This window comes from Amblyomma americanum, chromosome 1, assembly GCF_052857255.1.
Source record: "Amblyomma americanum isolate KBUSLIRL-KWMA chromosome 1, ASM5285725v1, whole genome shotgun sequence".
Taxonomy (NCBI): domain Eukaryota; kingdom Metazoa; phylum Arthropoda; class Arachnida; order Ixodida; family Ixodidae; genus Amblyomma; species Amblyomma americanum.
In genome coordinates, this window is record NC_135497.1 from 487426526 (window position 1) to 487444175 (window position 17650).

The following is a 17650-nucleotide window of genomic DNA, read 5'->3' on the forward strand; positions in this document are numbered from 1 at the left end:
TCCCCCACTACACAAAAAACAAAATTTGAATCATGTTACGAGTAATTCAAAAATGGGTACAAGTGTTTAAGTTCGTTCTAAATATAGATTTTTTTAAGTATTTGCAAGATACCAAGTTATCATGAGAAGTACTGAATATAAAATATTCAGTCTGTGGTCGAAGAAGCACCAAAAGATATTGACACAAGAACTAGGGGGATGTGCTGATCCTGTGCCATTGTCTTGTGGTGATGCTGGCGCCATGAAATACCAACAACTCACCAATGTAAGATTCCTCTCTCTTGTATGTTAGTTCTGTGCATGTTTGACAGAGAGTTTTTCATGGCCACTTTTGTTATATCCTATCATCCAGAAATCTGGAGTCACACTCATGACCTTGTGCTGCACTGCAATTTTCTGTTTTGTCAGCCTCAAAGGTTTGCAGATTGTGGCTGTGTAGAAAAAACTGCATTCGTGTGCTGCTGCCTTTGGTACCAATTGCCTGGCATTACGCCACTGAATGGAGCGTGCATGTTCCCTCATGATTGCCTTGGAAATGTTGTTATGGGTTATGGCGCATGTATATGGGTTTTTGTGCGCACTCAAATTTCGTTGAGTGTTGTCAGGATCATAAATGCCAGAAGGGCGGGTAGTTATTATATCAGAGCAGTGTGAATGTGAAAAAACGTACTGCAGTGGTTAAATGAAAACTAAAAAACTGGTACGATTCAAAGCTGCCAAAACCGCTCACCAGTTCTTGAAACAAAATGAACATACCACAACTAAATAAAGCTTCTGTTTGGGCGAGTTGGTAAGGATCTATTCGGTTCAGTGGTTGTGTTGCTTTTTTTCCTTTCATGTGTCCCGTCTTCCCGCACTGTTAAACAATAGCATAACTACTACACTTCACAATTTTTTACCTAATGTGTTTGTCTTAAGTGGCTTACAGAAATGGCTCAAGCTTGCACATCTACAATGTCAACAGGCAGGCATATCAAGCTCCACAGAATGTTAAATTATGCAATAACTTGAACGGTGTTCTGCGAGCATTGCAAAATAGAAAATTTCAAAAATAACTGCTTAACTATGTTGTTGACTTGGTTGTATTCAAATCAAATGCTGTGTAGCCCACCCCGGTTATGCCTCTAAGAGAAGAGACAGCAGTATGTGTAAATAAATAAAAATACTCGAATGCTTCCTTCACAAAAATTGATGCCATGCAATGACACCATTTGTTAGACATCAACTGATAATCCTTATCCCATGCTTTGTAGCATTTCCAGCCTTTGCAGCGTTTCCATTAGTCAGCCAGTTTGTAAAGGCGTTTTTGTTATTGTTTAGGCCATGTAGGTGCCGATTAAATCAAGGTACTGTGTTAGTGCATGAATCTGTCAATAAAAGACGCATGCTTATTACTGAACAGGTTCCATTTGATCTCCACTTAACGTGTTGAAAAAAATTACAAGAAAGTGCTCAGTAAAATCTGTCAACTTAGCATTTATGTCGGCCACGTTTGCTCGGTTGTAGCACTTTATTTGTTTGTTACGAGTTGCTTTTTTGTGGGGCTTGAAATTGAGCTTTCCCGTTATTATGCAATGATCAGAAAGGCCTTCTAAGATCGTAATATTGGAGGAAAGGTTTACTGGTTAAGATAAGATCACGAACATTGGCAGAACAACACGTGGGTTCAGAAATATGTTGCAATCAGAAAACACGGCAATTCTGAGCTTAAGTATCATTAACTGAAGCTGTTAATGAGGACCAAGTTGGAAATTTAAAATCCTCTAGTAATAGTAAGCCTAAATTAGGAAATCGAACAGTAACTTCGCTTAACACTCTACAGAATTCTCTTGAAAATCAATTGTTCATGTCAGGAGGGCGGTAAACACCAATGATGACATCCGTAGGACCGCCTTTCATACGAACCCACACTGACTCCAGGCACGACATTTCGACACTGACTCCAGGCACGTCTTTCCTACGGGCATTGTCGTTCGGCGCCGCAGGAGAGAGCGATCAAACACTTGAGGACGTAGTACGTGGCGTCTCCAGACAGCCGTTCAGTGTTTTGTTTCGTGCACTCTTGTGTTCCGTTGGCGCACGAGACGCTTTGTCCTCCTCGCGAGTACAAAGGTGGTTGCACTACAATGCGTATTTCTCATGAATGTAAATACGTGTAAATACAAGCAAATAGACTTAAATTCTGTAAATTAAAACGGCTACAAATACAAAGAGTTATATCTAAACAGCAGCAGATACGTGCAAGTAAGGTATATGGTATTGCTGCAAATATTTGTAAATATATGCAAATAAACGTCCCCTGCTTTTCTATAATTATTGCAGCGAAGTTCCTCAGGTCGACATAAACCAGCTTAAAATTCCTAACACTTCACAAAGAACAGTAAGTAGCAGCCGTACTGGACATAATTAATCGGTGCCATTTTAGTGCTGCTGCGACGACACCTAGTCTGCGTCACGGACCACATCATTTACCCGTGCAAAGCAATTTTCGCTAACTTAACCATGGTGCCACGAAACGAACGAACGTAACAACTTACAACAATCTATTCGTCTGGCAAGGAACCGCATTAAGCGGCGCAAAAACTGAAGCCCCGCCTCAATTCTGCCAGCCGTCATCAAGTGATAGGCGGAGCGAACACCTCGGCCCACATCTGCAAACGGCGAGCAAAGCTGCTGCTCCAGCCGATTGTCGTAGGAAAAAGCACCGCGACGCGGGTGAAGCTCGAGTTACTCAAGAAAGGGTAGGAAGCAAAAGTCTGACAGACGCGGGTTAATGAGTAGGAGAGAGCTATCATCAGAGCTCCAGCACGCGCGATCATGCGCAAAAATGGACGCAAACAGGCGTACCATCTGGGTTGCGCCGCATTGCGGCAACTGAAATCAGGCCTACTGGCGGCTCCCATTTCGAAGCAGGCGATGTGGCTGGCATTGTACCCTGCGCATGCGATTCCAGCAGACACTTTTCCCGCTACGCTAGGTCAAGGTGTGTGACGTCACGGAGGGAGTAGGCAGCACCTGGGATGCCTCCTTTCCTCCTCTCTGCAACGGCCGTGACAGAGCGCACATCTGCTGCTCTCCACGCCAGGCATTGCATCGATCACACGTAGCGTTCCGCTGAACGCATCAAAGGGGCACCGGCATTTTATGCAGAACCCACATTCATGACCGGCGCATGCGATGCCGGCAGACGCCTTTCCGTTCGACCAAGGGTCAAGGTCAAAGTCAAGACAGTGGCTGTAACAGCCGCTGGTGTCGCGAACGTCATGTATGGAACCTGAATACCCCCAGCTATGCTCATGGTTTGACCTCTAGCTACATTCAAGGTCAAACTTGCGGCCCCGCTGACGGCTCGAAAAAGCTGGCGTAGTGAAGCTTTTCGATTGAAAAGTATTTTAAAGCAAATGCTTCATTAATGCATGCTCTGCGACTTTCGGCGACCGCTTGGCATGTGAAGCTGCGCCAAAATTGCTGAAGAGCAGGACCTTCGAAAGCAGGGGAAAGGTGCCTAACTGGCCCCCTGGGAAAGTAGACACCTCAGTAGCGCTTTAAGATACGTGGCGTGGCGGTGGTCACAGATGTGGGCTGCATGCGTTGGCATTGACAAGGTTGTGGCATAAACGCGGCACTGAGGCTATAGACCGTCCGCGTTCATTGGCGTTGGCAACGTTCAATAATGATTTTTAGGAAAGAGCACAAAAACTGGCTCCCTGGGTCAGTGGACGCCTCAATCATGCTTTGATGTACGTGGCCGTGGTGAGAGAAAGAGATGTGGGCTGCATGCATTAGCGCTGCGACGTTGTGGCAGATGCGTGGTGGTGGTGTAAAACACTTATTTTACTATTTACAAAAGAGCTATTGCTTGGACCGGGTCTGAGGTTCCCGGCCTTCACAATCACTTGGAGAGATCTCTAGTCCGGCACCACTGTGGCCTCCGCAGCGGCCCGCGCTTCTGACACCAGGGCTCGTTGGTCCAGGACAGTTGAGCAGCCGAGCAGGGCAGCCTCCCAGTCCTTTTGGGTGGGGTTGGAAAGTAGGATTGGCAGGGCAAGCCCACACCATGTGATACTCGCCAGCAAACACTTCCCCACAGTGTGGACACTCGCCCGAAAAGGCCGAATTTAAATGTTTAAGCACTGCCCGGCACAGTACCGTGCTGCTGTAGAGGAGAAGCCAGCGCTCCTCCGCCTACTTGAGGACTTCACAAGAGGGTGGGTATCCGCCGTGAGTGGTTTGATACAGGAGAGAGATCTCCGGAAAAGTAATAGCCGGATTTAAATCAGGAGCCGGATCAGACAGCTAGAGCAGCGATGCCCGGTGGTTAAGTGCGCGGGAAATAGCGTCCAATACCTTATTTCCCTCTATCCCCGCATGTACGGGGTCCCAGATGATGGTGTGCCTGGTTGGGAAACCCCGGTACTCACATCTATGTAAAATTTGGAAGGCACGATCTGGAATTGGTCCCTGTTCAAAATTGCGGCAAGCCCCCCTTGGGTCGGTGATAGTGACTCGGAACGCTGGATCCGCGGGTGCAAGCGCGATAGCAACTTCACGAAAGACAGGGGTGTTTCGGTGGACGACGACCGCCGGATACCAAACCCCATGGAGTGAACCAGCCGTGTCCGTGTACGCGGTCGAGCACCATACTGATCGCAAACGGCCTTCATGGGCATCCTTTTTCATGTTATTGCGGAGGGGGCGAACCTGCAGGGCGAAGCGCCAGGTCACGGGCCGGGCAACCCGCTTCTCCTGTTGGGTTGTGTAACTGATGTGGAGGCGGGTCAGAAGGCGGCTACCCGCACCTGTTTTTCTTAACCGCATGTATGATTGTTGAGATGAGCCTCGTGCAGCTCCTCAAAGGTGTTCGTCATTCGCAGGCCTAGGAGACGTTGGTTGGAAGTTGCAATTGGTAGGTCGAGAGCTCTCTTATAGATTCTGCGGTGAATCACTTCGAGAGTGTTCTCATCGCATATGCGCAGTGGAGATACGGTGCCGAATACAGGATTCGGCTGGTTACGAATGCATTGGCCAGCCGCTGGGCGTCTTTACATCGCAACTCCCTCCCCTCGTTTGTTTGATACCCGGCGGACTATACAGCCCACCTGAACCCCCACTTTGCGGACCTTTTTCAGCGCGGTGTCAATCTTGTGGTTCCTGTGTATGTATAGTCCCAATACTCTGATTTCCTCGTGTTCAGGTATCGGGCGACCAATCAGGGAGAGGGCAATTTTGCTTTTGCACTTTAAATTGGGACGTATGTGCACGAATTCGGATTTGCTCGCGGAGCACTCAAGGCCGTAGCGGCGTGTAAAATCGTCCACAATAGCCGCTGCTTGCGGAGGTTGGCCTCGATTTCTCTAACCGATCCATGTGTTCCCCAGAAGGTGATGTCGTCCGCGTACAGGGCATGCTGCACACCGGGGACTTCACCCAGCAGAGTAGGGTGCTTCTTCATGGCCAAAGTGAAGAGAAGAGCCGAGAGGACTGCTCCCTGTCGAGTCCGTCGCGTACCAAGTTGATACAGGCCATGTTCACTGTCTTAGAGGCGGATATATGATTGCCAACCTGTGAGGAATTGCTTAACGTATTGGAATGTGTGGCTTCAACAGTCCACTTGTGGCAGGTGGGAGAGGATAATATCATGCATCATATTGTTGAAAGCACCCCGCTAGTGCAGTGCGAGGACCACCCTGTTGTCACTAGGTTGCTTGACAGGATCAAGAATCTCCCTTGAGAAGTTGCAGCAGCGCATATTGTGCGGACCGGTGCGGGAGGAACCCGTACATGGTGTCTGCAAAAGCGTTGTGCGTTTCTTGGTAGGTGGACAATCTGCCAAGGATTATGGCCTCCATCAGCTTCCCCCCACAAGTGATAGAGATGAGCCGGAGGTTGTCGGTGTTGTGAGCTTTGCCTGGTTTAGGTATGAATGTGACGAGAGCAGTCTTCCAATCCACCAGGAAGGCGTATGTCCCGTCCAGATGGTAATGAAATATTCGAGCAGCCGCTCGTAGGCTGGTTTGTGGAGGTTATTTAGAAGTTTCGCCGTCACCTTCTCCCTGCCTGGGGCTGTCCCTCGGTTCATTTTGGCCAGGGCCGCTTTGAGGTCGTGAAGCTGGAACGTTTTATCCAACTGTGCGTTCTCAGAACCTCTATACGAGTACGCCGGACCACGCGAATCCTGGTCTGTGTACAGATATTTATGTCGGAGCGCGTCAGCCAGTTTGGCTGTGTCTCCGTTAAAGGTGTGAATTGTTCGTTGAAGATTTTTGGGGGTTTCGGTGCGGGTTTCGGTCGGATCAATGCACGTGCTCCGGTTCGACATTTGTCGAGCAGTGGTCTACGCAGTTCGAGTCGGCAGTTTGGCCGCATATCTGCTGCTTGTTAGGTGAATTCCGCGTTGCGGATTTTGAGTTGCCGATTATGCTTCTGCAGGCATCATCGGCGGACGAGGCCGTGCCGGGCCTCCCAGAGGTGGAGGTTGTTCTCCACCGCCGGATTCGCCTCTGACAGCTGAACGTGCTGTTCGGTATCGTTGAATTGGCAGATGAGGTGCGGAGACCAGGTAGCGCAATGTTGGTCCGCTGTAGGGGTAGGGTTATTGCAGTTGGATCTGAATTTGGTTCAGTCAAGAAAGGTTGTTTTAGTGTGAGGTCTTGTAAAGGCTTTGGTGCGGATTGTGCTCGCAAGAATGCAGTGGTCGCTACCCAGGGTTTTCACGGTGTTGTGCCAATCTGCATATCTAATATTTCTGCTAAATATGAGATATGAGCATGTGTCGCGTGCCACAGAGTGTCCAATGCGAGTGCGTTGTGCAGGGTCCGTGTGAAGAGTAAGGCACAAAGTTGACGCAAGTTCCGCTAGCTTGCGTCCTCATTTTTATTCACGCATGTACCCCCATAAGAGGCTGAATCATTGAAGTCCCCAATGATTATGAGCGGGTCCCTGTTCACCACCTTTAACGCGCGACTGAGTAAGTCTGCAAATGTGACGTTTGGAAGTTTGGGAGAGCTGTAAACGTTGAGTGCGTGTAATGGGGGTCCTGTTTGAGTAGCGGAAGGATCGTCACCATCACATACGAGAAACTCGCTTTGAAATGCAGGTCCACCGGGGAAGCTGTATAATTTTTATATACGCAGAGGCAGCTCTGCTCATCCTGCTGATATACTGAGCAACTTGTGAAGATGGCTGCGTCCCCCGGCTCTTGGAGGCCCACTACACCAGGAAGACTTAGGAACGTTGTTAGGAAAAGCCGGAGGTCGGCCCCCTAATGCGGGCCTTGAAACCTCTGCAGTTCTACAGCAAAATTTGTACGAGTGCCAAATTTCTGCGTGAGTATACCAAAGCGATTTCGCAGTGCCCGCCATGATCATAACTAGAATATATGCTTAACAGGAAGGGGCCCGCCTCTGAGCCGGGTGCCCCAATGACAGCAGGTTCTGTCACATTGGGCAGGTTGAGGGCTGGCTCCCATTCCTTTTGGGTTACTTTTGGTCTACCAGTCTTAATATTGCAGATCCATATACGCTTGAGTGGGCCGGAGCACGTGGTAGTTAGTTTGGTCATGTGTTCGACTATAAAGGACAGAATTTTGTGTGGAGCCGCCTGTATGGTGGCTGTGATTCGAATTTCTAAGGCGGAGAATGCGGAGTTCGTTTGGGGCTCCAGTGCGCTAACCCTCGCCTCAAGAGAACACTACGTGGTTGCAGTCAGCGCGTTTGCCGGTGTGTCGCTATGCATATCCTCCACCGCGGTGGGAGTGGGCCTCTGGGCAACAAAATTTTGACGCGCCTTAGTCAGGGCAAGACGCTTCTGTAGGCTAGCGATTTCCTCTTTGAGGGCTGAAATTTCGCATTGCTCGGCCGTTTTTGTTGGCGGTTTAGAAGGGGGGATGAGGAGGGGCTTCCCTGCCCTTGCCGCTCACCTGGGATCCCTGGATCATGGCTTGCGTCCACGTCCGCGAAGAACCTGGTGGGGGAGCACCCGTTCGTTTCTCCACGTCGGCTCGGGGCGGCGGTGGTACTGTCAGAGGCAACTCCGGCTTGCGGGTAGATGGACCGCCTGGCTTGCTCGGGGGCTTGTCCTTGCTTTGGCGGGCCGCCGTTTCCGACGTTTACGCCAGCCCTTCTTGGGCGTCGGTGCCTGCTTCGGGCGCAGCGGCTGGGGGGTTCGGTACTTTGCAACACACGCGCGGGCCCCCGTAGTATGGAATCAGCCATACAAAGAGCATTTCAAAACACACTCGTGAGGGACCCGTACCCCCTCAGCGAGCTAGCCTTGCTGGACGCACACTCAACATCTGTCCTGTCTTTCGCCGGGACAGGCGTCCCTGAGGTGACCGACAACACCGCAGTGACCGCAGGCCCGGATGGTGCGCGAATATTCACGGGCTTGAACGAGCATCGACTCGTAATGAACGTAGCGCGGCTCCTGCTTTCTGGAAAAGGTGCTTCGCGCTTTTTTCAACGTCCCTATCTTGGTACCTCCAGAATTTCGCCATGGCACCACTGGAGAGTTCAGCGGACGGGTTCCGCTGTGTCTGTGTTGCGTACGGTGACCACGCCGTAGCAAACGTTGCCGCCGTCTTGCGTCAGGTGGCCCGTAAGTGGGACTCTATTATTCTGCATACAGATCTCGAAGTCCCCGATAATCTTGTCTGCAATTTCAGCTTTTTCATTTTTATGAGATTCAAGTTCTGGTCCCGTACCGGCAGAACTGTGATGAATTGCGAAGAGTCCGGTCCGAGGTAGGCTATGAACGCCCTCCCGTATCCGTTCTCCTGAAATACCTCGTTCAAAGGTACTCGAGTTCTCGGCTTGATGCCAAACACTAAGTCTTCGGGTGCCGGTTTGGGTAATGCCTGCGACCTCCACGTCTTAAGAAGCCGGTCTGTGCGGCCCCCTGAGCGTTGAGCGGACGCCGGCGAGTTGTCGGATCGGGAGCCGGCGGCGGGAGTGGCAGGGAGGCCGCGTCGACGGACGCCGGTTTTAGGGCATGGCCCTGCGCTCGGCAAGCTACCGCGGCAGCGAGCGTGGCGTACTTCCAGCTTGCTCCTGTCGGCTCACCCACGTTCTGGGGATGAACGGTGGTCCATGCCTCCGGGTCATGGCATCTCTGGCTGGGGACTTGCTGCAAGGCCATATGGCCGCAGAGCAGGGGCTCCGCCCAGCGTTGTCCAAACTTCGCTGGGCGAGAATTCGTAAAAGGTTGATCCCACCTCGGAAAAAAAGATATTCGCTGATCCCCTGTGTCTTCCGGCGGACGCAGGTGCAGGTCTTGTTGGCCTGGGGTGGAAAAAATCCGCGGCTCCAGCCCGCAATCGCCAGAGCCGATGTGCACCTGCTGAGCGCTCCCCAGGAACTTTTATACTCGCGCGCGCTGCAACAATAGGCCGCAGCGTTCATTGGTGACCTACCACTCGCGATCAACCATCAACTGCCAGGGCAAACGCGCTGCCTAGCCAGTGTGCAGCACGCAATCAATTTAGAGACGCCAATTCGCCTCAACATTCCTGATACACCACAGCTATCGCTCTCTATCTACTTTCAGCAGTAGTTAAATTGCAGTGTTTCGCCTAATCTGTTTTTTTGGTCTAAAGCGAAGTAGGTGTACCGGCTGGCACCTGTTTCAGTGGATCAGTGGTGACAGCGCTCGGTTACTGATCCGGAGCTCCCAGGTTTGAACACCAGTCGCGGCGCCTGCATTTCTGTGGAGGCGAAACGCATGGGCGCCCGTGTGTAGCGCAATCTCAGTGCACGTTAAAGATCTTCAGGTGGCCGAAATTATTCCAGAGCCCTCCATTACGGCATCTTTTTCTCCCTTTATCCCTTCCCTTAGGGCGCGGTTGAGGTGTCCCTCGATATGTGATGCAGATACTGCGCCATTTCCTTTCCTCAAAAACCGATTTCCTTATTTTCTTCCCTGTGAGCACCTCCTGCGCAACCGCAGTAATGACGAACTGCTTGCTGACATGTCATCTTTCACCGTTCATGGGCACGATAAGGAACGTCGCAGGGTCGTGTGGGTTTCTCGTGCTGATAAATTCGGGCTCATCTTCCTTCACTGTTCATATTGGCTATCACCGTGAAATCCTTTGTGTAAATTCTTCGCCTCCCGTAAGCACGAATATACTGACTGCCCGTTACCACCCACCAGAATGTGATACCTCTTTTACCCACAGTCTGCACTAGGTCCTCCTTCAATATAATTTCCGCCCTCCCCACTTCAACTATTTACGTTGTGGCGATTTTTGCTTTCCCGATGTTGATTGGATCAGCTTATCTGCCTCCTCCTGCCTGTCCAAAAATATTTTGACCTGTCTCTTATGTTTAACACTGCCCAAACAGTCAGCATGCCAACTCGCAATAATCACACACGGGATCCATTTTTTCCACCTATGCAAATTTGATACAGTCAGTGCAAAAGGTCAGTGGTGTGAGCGATCACCAAATGCTGTATTCGACTTTTCCTTCCCCACCCCTGTCAGACAATCATCCATCAAGTACATACGAGACTACACACTGGCCGGCATTTCTGGTATCAACAAACAAAAATATTTTGTTATCGTTTTCGCGAATCTGCCACTCTAAAATCTGTGACCAAAAATTGGTTGTTATACACGGACGAACTTTTATCTCTGATTAACATGTCCCTCACGTTTCTATTCGTTTCAATACAGGAAACACTGGTATTCCAACGTTTTAAGAAAGCTATCCTGAAACAAGTTAAAGTGCCTTTTTCTTGCAGCCATTCTGAACATAACTGGGAAAAATACTTTAATTTCCTGAAGCAGAACACAAACATTTTAAGACGCTCAAAGAGAAAGTTTCATCAGCAGGACCTACTCTGCATCCCCCGTGCCAACCCACAAAAATTTTGAAATATATTTTCCTCGGCTGCGTTTTTATGGAGAAAAAACGCTAAGGCGCCCATGTGCTGTGCGATGTCAGTGCACGTCAAAAGATTCCCAGGTGGTCGAAATTATTCCGGAGCCCTCCACTACGGCACCTCTTCTTCCTTTCTTCTTTCACTCCCTCCTTTATCCCTTCCCTTACGGCGCGGTTCCGGTGTCCAACGATATATGAGACAGATACTGCGCCATTTCCTTTCCCCCCAAAACCAATTAATATTATTACTCCTCGCGAAGTTAAAGGCACAACATTTCCTTATTTAATCATGACAGCTCCCCTGTGCCGACTCAACAGCGGTCCGGTGTCATGAATTTATACTTCTCTTATATTTTAACATGTATGCCTGCCTTCAGCACACCTACGCTAGCTCCTGTAAACTTGTCCAAATTCCTCCCATTCATATAAGTCCCGAAGGAGTCGTAAAACTCATTTAGAACCTGAAACTGTCAAGTAGCCCTGGCCCCGACAATATACCTGCAAAGGTACTTCAGTCCATTAAAATTATTTCCAGCCGTCTCTGAAAGAATATATTCACCCTGTCCTTAGCTAGCAGTTCGATACCTGTTGGCTGGAAATTAGGCAGAGTAGCCCCAGTGTTCAAATCAGGAAACCGCTCCAATCCATCCAATCATCACCCCATTTCATTAACTTGCCTGTAAGGTCACAGAACACGTCATTTACTCAAGCCAACTTGATAATTTTTTTCGAGTCAGCATGGTTTCCACTCTGGCCTTTCATGCGACCCCAACTTTTTGAATTCACTTCTGACCTTCACTTTTACTTTAACTCATCTTTCCAAACCGAAGTCGTTTTACTGGATTTCTCCAAGGCATTCAGTCACGTCCCCCACCAAAGAGTAATGTTTCAATTGCCTGTGTATTCTTTAAATGCCTGTGTATTGGTGCACTGAACGTATCCTGAATTAAGTGTTTCCCCATAAACCGCTTTCAATATACAGTCATCGGAGGGTATCATTCCGCCACTCACCAAGTAACCTCGACCGTTGCTTTTCCTAATCTTCATAAATGACCTCCCCTCTGCCATAGCATCACCCATTTCTCTGTTCGCCGACGACTGCATGTTTACCATGCATTTCTTCTCACGATGACCAGCTAACCCTTCAAAACGAATTCCGCAAAATTGAAAAATGGTGCTCAGATTGGATGGTGAAACTGAGCATAAATAAATGCAACTTCATGCACGTATCACGTGGTTCCGACATTTCCTATGCATATTCTCTAAACTCAACTATCATATCACAACTTGAGTCTAGGTGACCTGCTGATCAATAAACTAACATGGAATGAGCGTGTCACAAAACTAGCTGCTGACACTTCAAGAACGCCGGGCTTCACTAGAAGGTAACTTTCACTATCACCGCCATCCATTGGTAAACTTGGTACGAAACATTAATTCGCCCGAAGCTCGAATACGCATCGGCAATTTCGTCCTCTCATCAGGTGTACCTATTAACGAAATTGAATCCTTCCAGAAACGCACTGTCTGTTTTATACCTTCAAATTATGACTTTTGCTACAGCATGCAGTATTAATTAAAGATATTTCTCGGTATCAGACAACTAGCCCTTAGATGCAAAATTTCCCGCATTTGTCTGTTCGTTACCACAACTGCCCCAATCTCCGTGATTCTCTACTAGTGCCACCATGCACACATCATCTTGTCTGTTCAACTTTATCACCATCCGGAGCTTACATGTATCTACTAATGCATTTAACGAATCTTTTTTAACAGCTGCAATTGGCGAGTGTGAAGAGTTTCCTGGACATATTGTAATCGAGCGTGATCCTGTTAGATTTAAACAATGTCTGACATGTCATTTGACTTCATAAATTCTTACTTCCTCTTCTTTTTATTCTTGGAGCCTGTATCATTAAATGTGTGATTTTATACAGACAGGAAGATGGTCACTTCGATGACCAGGTTCCCGCTCTCGGCGAAACGCTGGGCCATGCTGGTGTCGAAGACGAGGCAGTCGCTTCTCATGCTGGTAGCCTGGACACCCTCGTGTGTGCTGCGTGTTGAGGCCTCCCAGGCGAGCCGCCGCTTGTGGCCGATGAGCTCGAGCCGGTAGGTGAAGTTTTCGGCCTGTCTGCGGGATCCAATCAGCTGCACATCGGCAAAGAACTGCTGGTGGCCGTCGTACCTCTCCTTCTTCTCCAGCACCAGGATAAAGTGGTGGCCAAAACATGACTGCACTACAATCCAACTGGCGGAGCACGGTATGTTGATGCTTTCCATCAAGAATGCAAGGTGCTCCCCTGGCAGAAAGATGGAAAGGAGAACACTTTGTGGTGCATCATATTCTCTGAATTTCGGACTTGTTAACAAACGGTTCAGATCTCATGGGTATTCACAGACTGAAGCCTATCTTGTAGAGCAAAACATTTTTCAGTATCCACATTAGAGCACTGCACGGGCCACATTGCGGGGCCCGAGCTGGAAACTCAAAGCTTGAGCCCGGTCCGGGCCCATGGCATCAAGCCCGGGCCCAGGCCAGGCCCGCTACATTAACACTTTAGTGAGCCTGGGCCCGGGCCACCATGCTCGATGCAAGGCCCGGCCAAGCCCGGGCCCGTTCTCTGAGCAGTTCAAGTCGTAAATTGTTCACCGAGTACAGATAGTAGACATTGGTAGCGTGGCCAGGCAGCCATCCGGTGAATCCAGCAAAGCGTTGACGTTGCTACCTTTGTCACGCTTGCCTAGCCTCATTTGGCGTACGGTAGCAGTTGCCATGTTTACCGTACTGTGGTCTTAAACTTCGCCTATCTCAAGCTTCGCAAGTAAAAAAGCGGCCAGCAAAGGTGCTCAAGCCGCAGTAACACTGGAAAACATTGCCTAGGCAAATACAAAAAGAGAACATAAGGCGGGCTCGGCCGCTTTCTTTATTGAAGAGTGATCTTGTCTGTGAATAGCCCCGAACTTAAGAGAGTCAAATGAAAATGGTTGCACAAACGCGCAATAAACTTTGCGTTATCTCTATATCTTTCATGTCATTTTTTAACTGCCCGCTTTGTCTAAATAATCAAACGAACTCAAAGCCGTAACCATGACATTTCCTTTTTTAATGAGCACGATTTCGGGTGCTGAATTAAGGCCACACTGTTCACTTTTCTATGGTGAAGAGAAGTAATAAAAGCGCCTCTTTACTGGGTAGTAGATTTGTAGAGCCGATTTTCCCTAAAGCAATATGCTCTTCTCAACGGCGTTTCTCGTAGGGTAGAGATGTGGTTTTTGGGAGGCGACAATCAAAGATCATCTTGGGACAGCTGCCCGTCGACAGTCGAACGAAGGCCCTTCTCCAGCGCTTCTTATGAGGCTTCATTTGTTCAGACGTGAGCGGTAACACAAAAATGAACAGATGGAGAGCACCTTCTGAAAGATGTGATGGCGTGTGCTACTGATAGCTGAAACAGCAAAGTCAGCGGTACTGTCTAGATTAGTAGGCGAGCGCACTCGTGCAATAAGCGGTCAGTCACGTGTTAAATAGCTTCAGTAAGAACGCCGCTTAGTGCAGCCCACTGCTGGATTTTGCAATTTATATTCTTACCTTTTATATCGTTCAATGCGGCAAGGCGTGCGCGTCCGAATTTCTTTAGGCATAACACAGTGAGTGACGCTGATTAAAGTCTGTCTACAAATGAGCTGAGCTTTCTCTTCTTCCGCGTGGGCAAAAGAAAAAGGAAAAGCAGTGGTTTTTTAATAAATAAACCACTTAAAAATTTAAGCTCCAGGAGTCTTTCATATCAAAGATGTTTAGGGTAACAGTGGGAAAAAACATCGTCATTACTTGTACTTTTTTCTCCTGTGAGGAATATGCCTCTATAGCAGATGCCAAAAATAAATAATTGCAGAGTAATCTTCTGCTCATTGAACACAACCGCCCTATTTAATATGTGTCGTAACACTCTCGGTGTATTTCACCCTTCAATAATGAACCAAAAGCCGTACGCAGCTGCGGCCCAGTGGTTGAGAATCCGCCTCGCATGCGGGAGGTGCGGGGTTCGATCCCCAGTGCCACTGGGTACCTCCTGGTGATACAATCGGTATAAGCTTCCTCTGGCCTGGTGTTCTGCTTATTCAGGGTTAACTGATTGGGAAATCGGTCTTTGACCCCACCTTGAGGAAAGAAAAATATCTTCTGCCATGGCGCTCTTTGGCCGTAGATTCCCTTGCAGCATAAAATAAATCCCTATCATCATTGTACGCAGCCCCTCTATATACGAGCCCGAGCCCGGCCTGGCACGCGCTGTCAAGCCCGGGCCCGGCCCAGCAAGACAGCACATTTTCCGGGGCCAGCGCTGTAGTCCACATGCGCCACTTGTCGAAGTACAATTACACCTCGATGTAATGAAAATCGATATTACGAATTACTGGCGACATCAAAGCTCGTAAATATTTTTGATAAACACATGTAAGTGTTACCCTATACATCAAACTGCCCTGCGCTAAGCTGTGCCGGAGTTGAGTTGAATTGAGGTGTTGAATGCTACAGGTTGGAATGGTACAGCTGTGGGTGCTCGGATGGCAGGCAGCAGGTTTTGCCTCACAACACGTGACGTGGTGGTGCGACTAGCATTCCTGCCATAACAGCACTGTATCTGGAACTTCCCAACAGCGCCACAGAAGATGTAGTAGCCTGAGCATTTGATGGCCAGTCGGTCGGCACCTTTTGCATGTTTCGCATCGGTCAATAGAACCCGCTGTAGCTTTTGAGTAGCCATCCTACGCTCACATCGACTGGCGGTGAAGATGGTGACTGTTTGGGGGGGGGGGGGGGGGGGGGGGGATCTCAGAATATTGACAAGGAATCTGAAATCACCGTACTAGAATCCAGGAACTGCATGAATCCGAAGCAAGCAACCATCTTTTAATCTTCTAAGTGCGGTGGTTGAAACAATTTTTCTGTAGTTTCGAAAAATTCGCTGCGATTTTTGCTAAGAATCATTAATACGTTTTCTGAAACCAAGGACAGAGAAAGATACAAAGTTGAAAGCACAACACAAAGAGTGGAATAAAAAGGGAAACCTGTGCCCTCATAGCACGATCCCCATGTTCCTCACGATCCGCAAGCAATCCTCATGTTGCTTTTCCCATGCAACTTCTTGCAAAGCTAGCGTGACGCTCCACAGAACTTAATTTATTACCAAATAACCGATTTATCGAGTTACCGAGTAACTCAGGTAAGTGTCCACACTTTCGGTCAATGCCACGCATGAGCCAAATTATGCTTACGCTATAATAAAATAGAACTGGATGAAAACATTGTTACATAGTGACATTAAATTCACTCCAGCCTACCATCCACTCCTTAAAAGTTGTGCAAGCGCAAAACAAGACCCCTCCTGTGCGAGATAATGAGTGAACTGTGACACAAACGCTAGACACACCACCACTGGTCACACGTGTAATGAGGCAAACCTTGCAGCTTGTTAGCTGAGGAGGCACAGCGCTCGTCCACTTGTTTTATCGGTTTAACGAAAAACCGCGCCAGATATATAAATAAAGAATTGCATGTGTTTGTTACATCGAGGTTTGACTATACCTGGCTACAGCTTTTCTTCACAACGAAGGAAAGGCTACAGGGATGAAGCATTCGAACTGTGTCATTCCACCAAATAGTTCGGCCCCCAAAGGTGCCTGTGGCTGCCTGGGGCGTTTTTCTCTCCTCCGCGCTATTTTCACCTCATTGATGTGGCATCTGGCGACATCAATGGAGGCTTTTTGTAACTAGATATGCCTAGCAAATTTGCTAAGGTTTCCAAAAAATCTGTCTTCCTTGGCTTTCAGCATTGAAAGCTGGCAGTTGTGTTAGAAATGCCCTATAAACGCATGCAAGGGCCACACCCTGCTTTTCCGAAAGAAACATTAAAAAAAGATCCCTGTAAGGGCCACACCCTTTCCACAGCCCACACGGGAATAATTTTTGAAATGTACAGGCCATGGCCTCCGCGATCCGCTCGGCTGCGAGCAACGGTCCGCCCGCATTCTGGCCGCGAGCTCCCGCTATCTACTTGGCACAAATGCCACCAGATCCAGCTTTTTGTGGTTGTAAAAGGCATGGAAGTTGTGGTAAAATGTTAGTTCAACGTAGTTGTGGCTTTTGCATGCAGCCGCCGAACGTCACAATTTTAGCACGATAGGCAAGCACCTCAATAGCTACATGGCGGTAAGTTCGCTCTCGAACACGGCAAGCGTGCGGCGGGCAGGAAATTCAACGTGGCCGAGAAGTGCGTCCGACGATGGTGCAATCAAAAGGATGCATTGAGGAATACAAGCTGCTAATAATAATAATTGGTTCTGGGGGAAAGATAATGGCGCAGCATCTGTCTGATATATCATTGGACACCTGAACCGCGCCGTAAGGGAAGGGATAAAGGAGAGAGTGAAAGAAGAAAGGAAGAGGTGCCGTAGTGGTGGGCTGCGGAATAATTTCGACCACCTGGGGATTTTTAACGCGCACTGACATCGCACAGCACACGGGCGCCTTAGCGTTTCGCCTCCACTGAAACGCAGCCGCCGCGGTCGGGTTCGAACCCGGGAATTCCAGATCAGTAGCCGAGCGCCCTAACCACTGAGCCACCGCGGCGGGTCGAACTCAAACTGCTAAGAATGCACTTTCCGTGGCAAGCCATTGCAAGTTTCTCGAAATGGAAGAAACAGCTACGAGTTGACAAGGGACATGCTGCGGGACTTCTTGTGGGATGAGCGTGCACCAGAGGACAACA

At 48.9% G+C, this 17650-nt stretch overlaps 1 protein-coding gene across 1 annotated transcript in view; it reads right to left on the reverse strand.

Annotated features, from left to right (window-relative positions):
- Nucleotides 1–3908: 3908 nt before the first annotated feature.
- LOC144127482 (E3 ubiquitin-protein ligase Siah1-like) overlaps nt 3909–17650 on the reverse strand; it is a 35831-nt gene continuing 22089 nt past the window's right edge. The window contains exons 4-8 of the mRNA XM_077660479.1: nt 12820–13183; nt 9064–9123; nt 7919–8081; nt 5360–5488; nt 3909–4010 (exon numbers count right to left, since the gene is read on the reverse strand). Coding sequence (XP_077516605.1) covers nt 3909–4010; nt 5360–5488; nt 7919–8081; nt 9064–9123; nt 12820–13183 — 818 coding nt within the window. The remainder of the gene's footprint in view (nt 4011–5359; nt 5489–7918; nt 8082–9063; nt 9124–12819; nt 13184–17650) is intronic.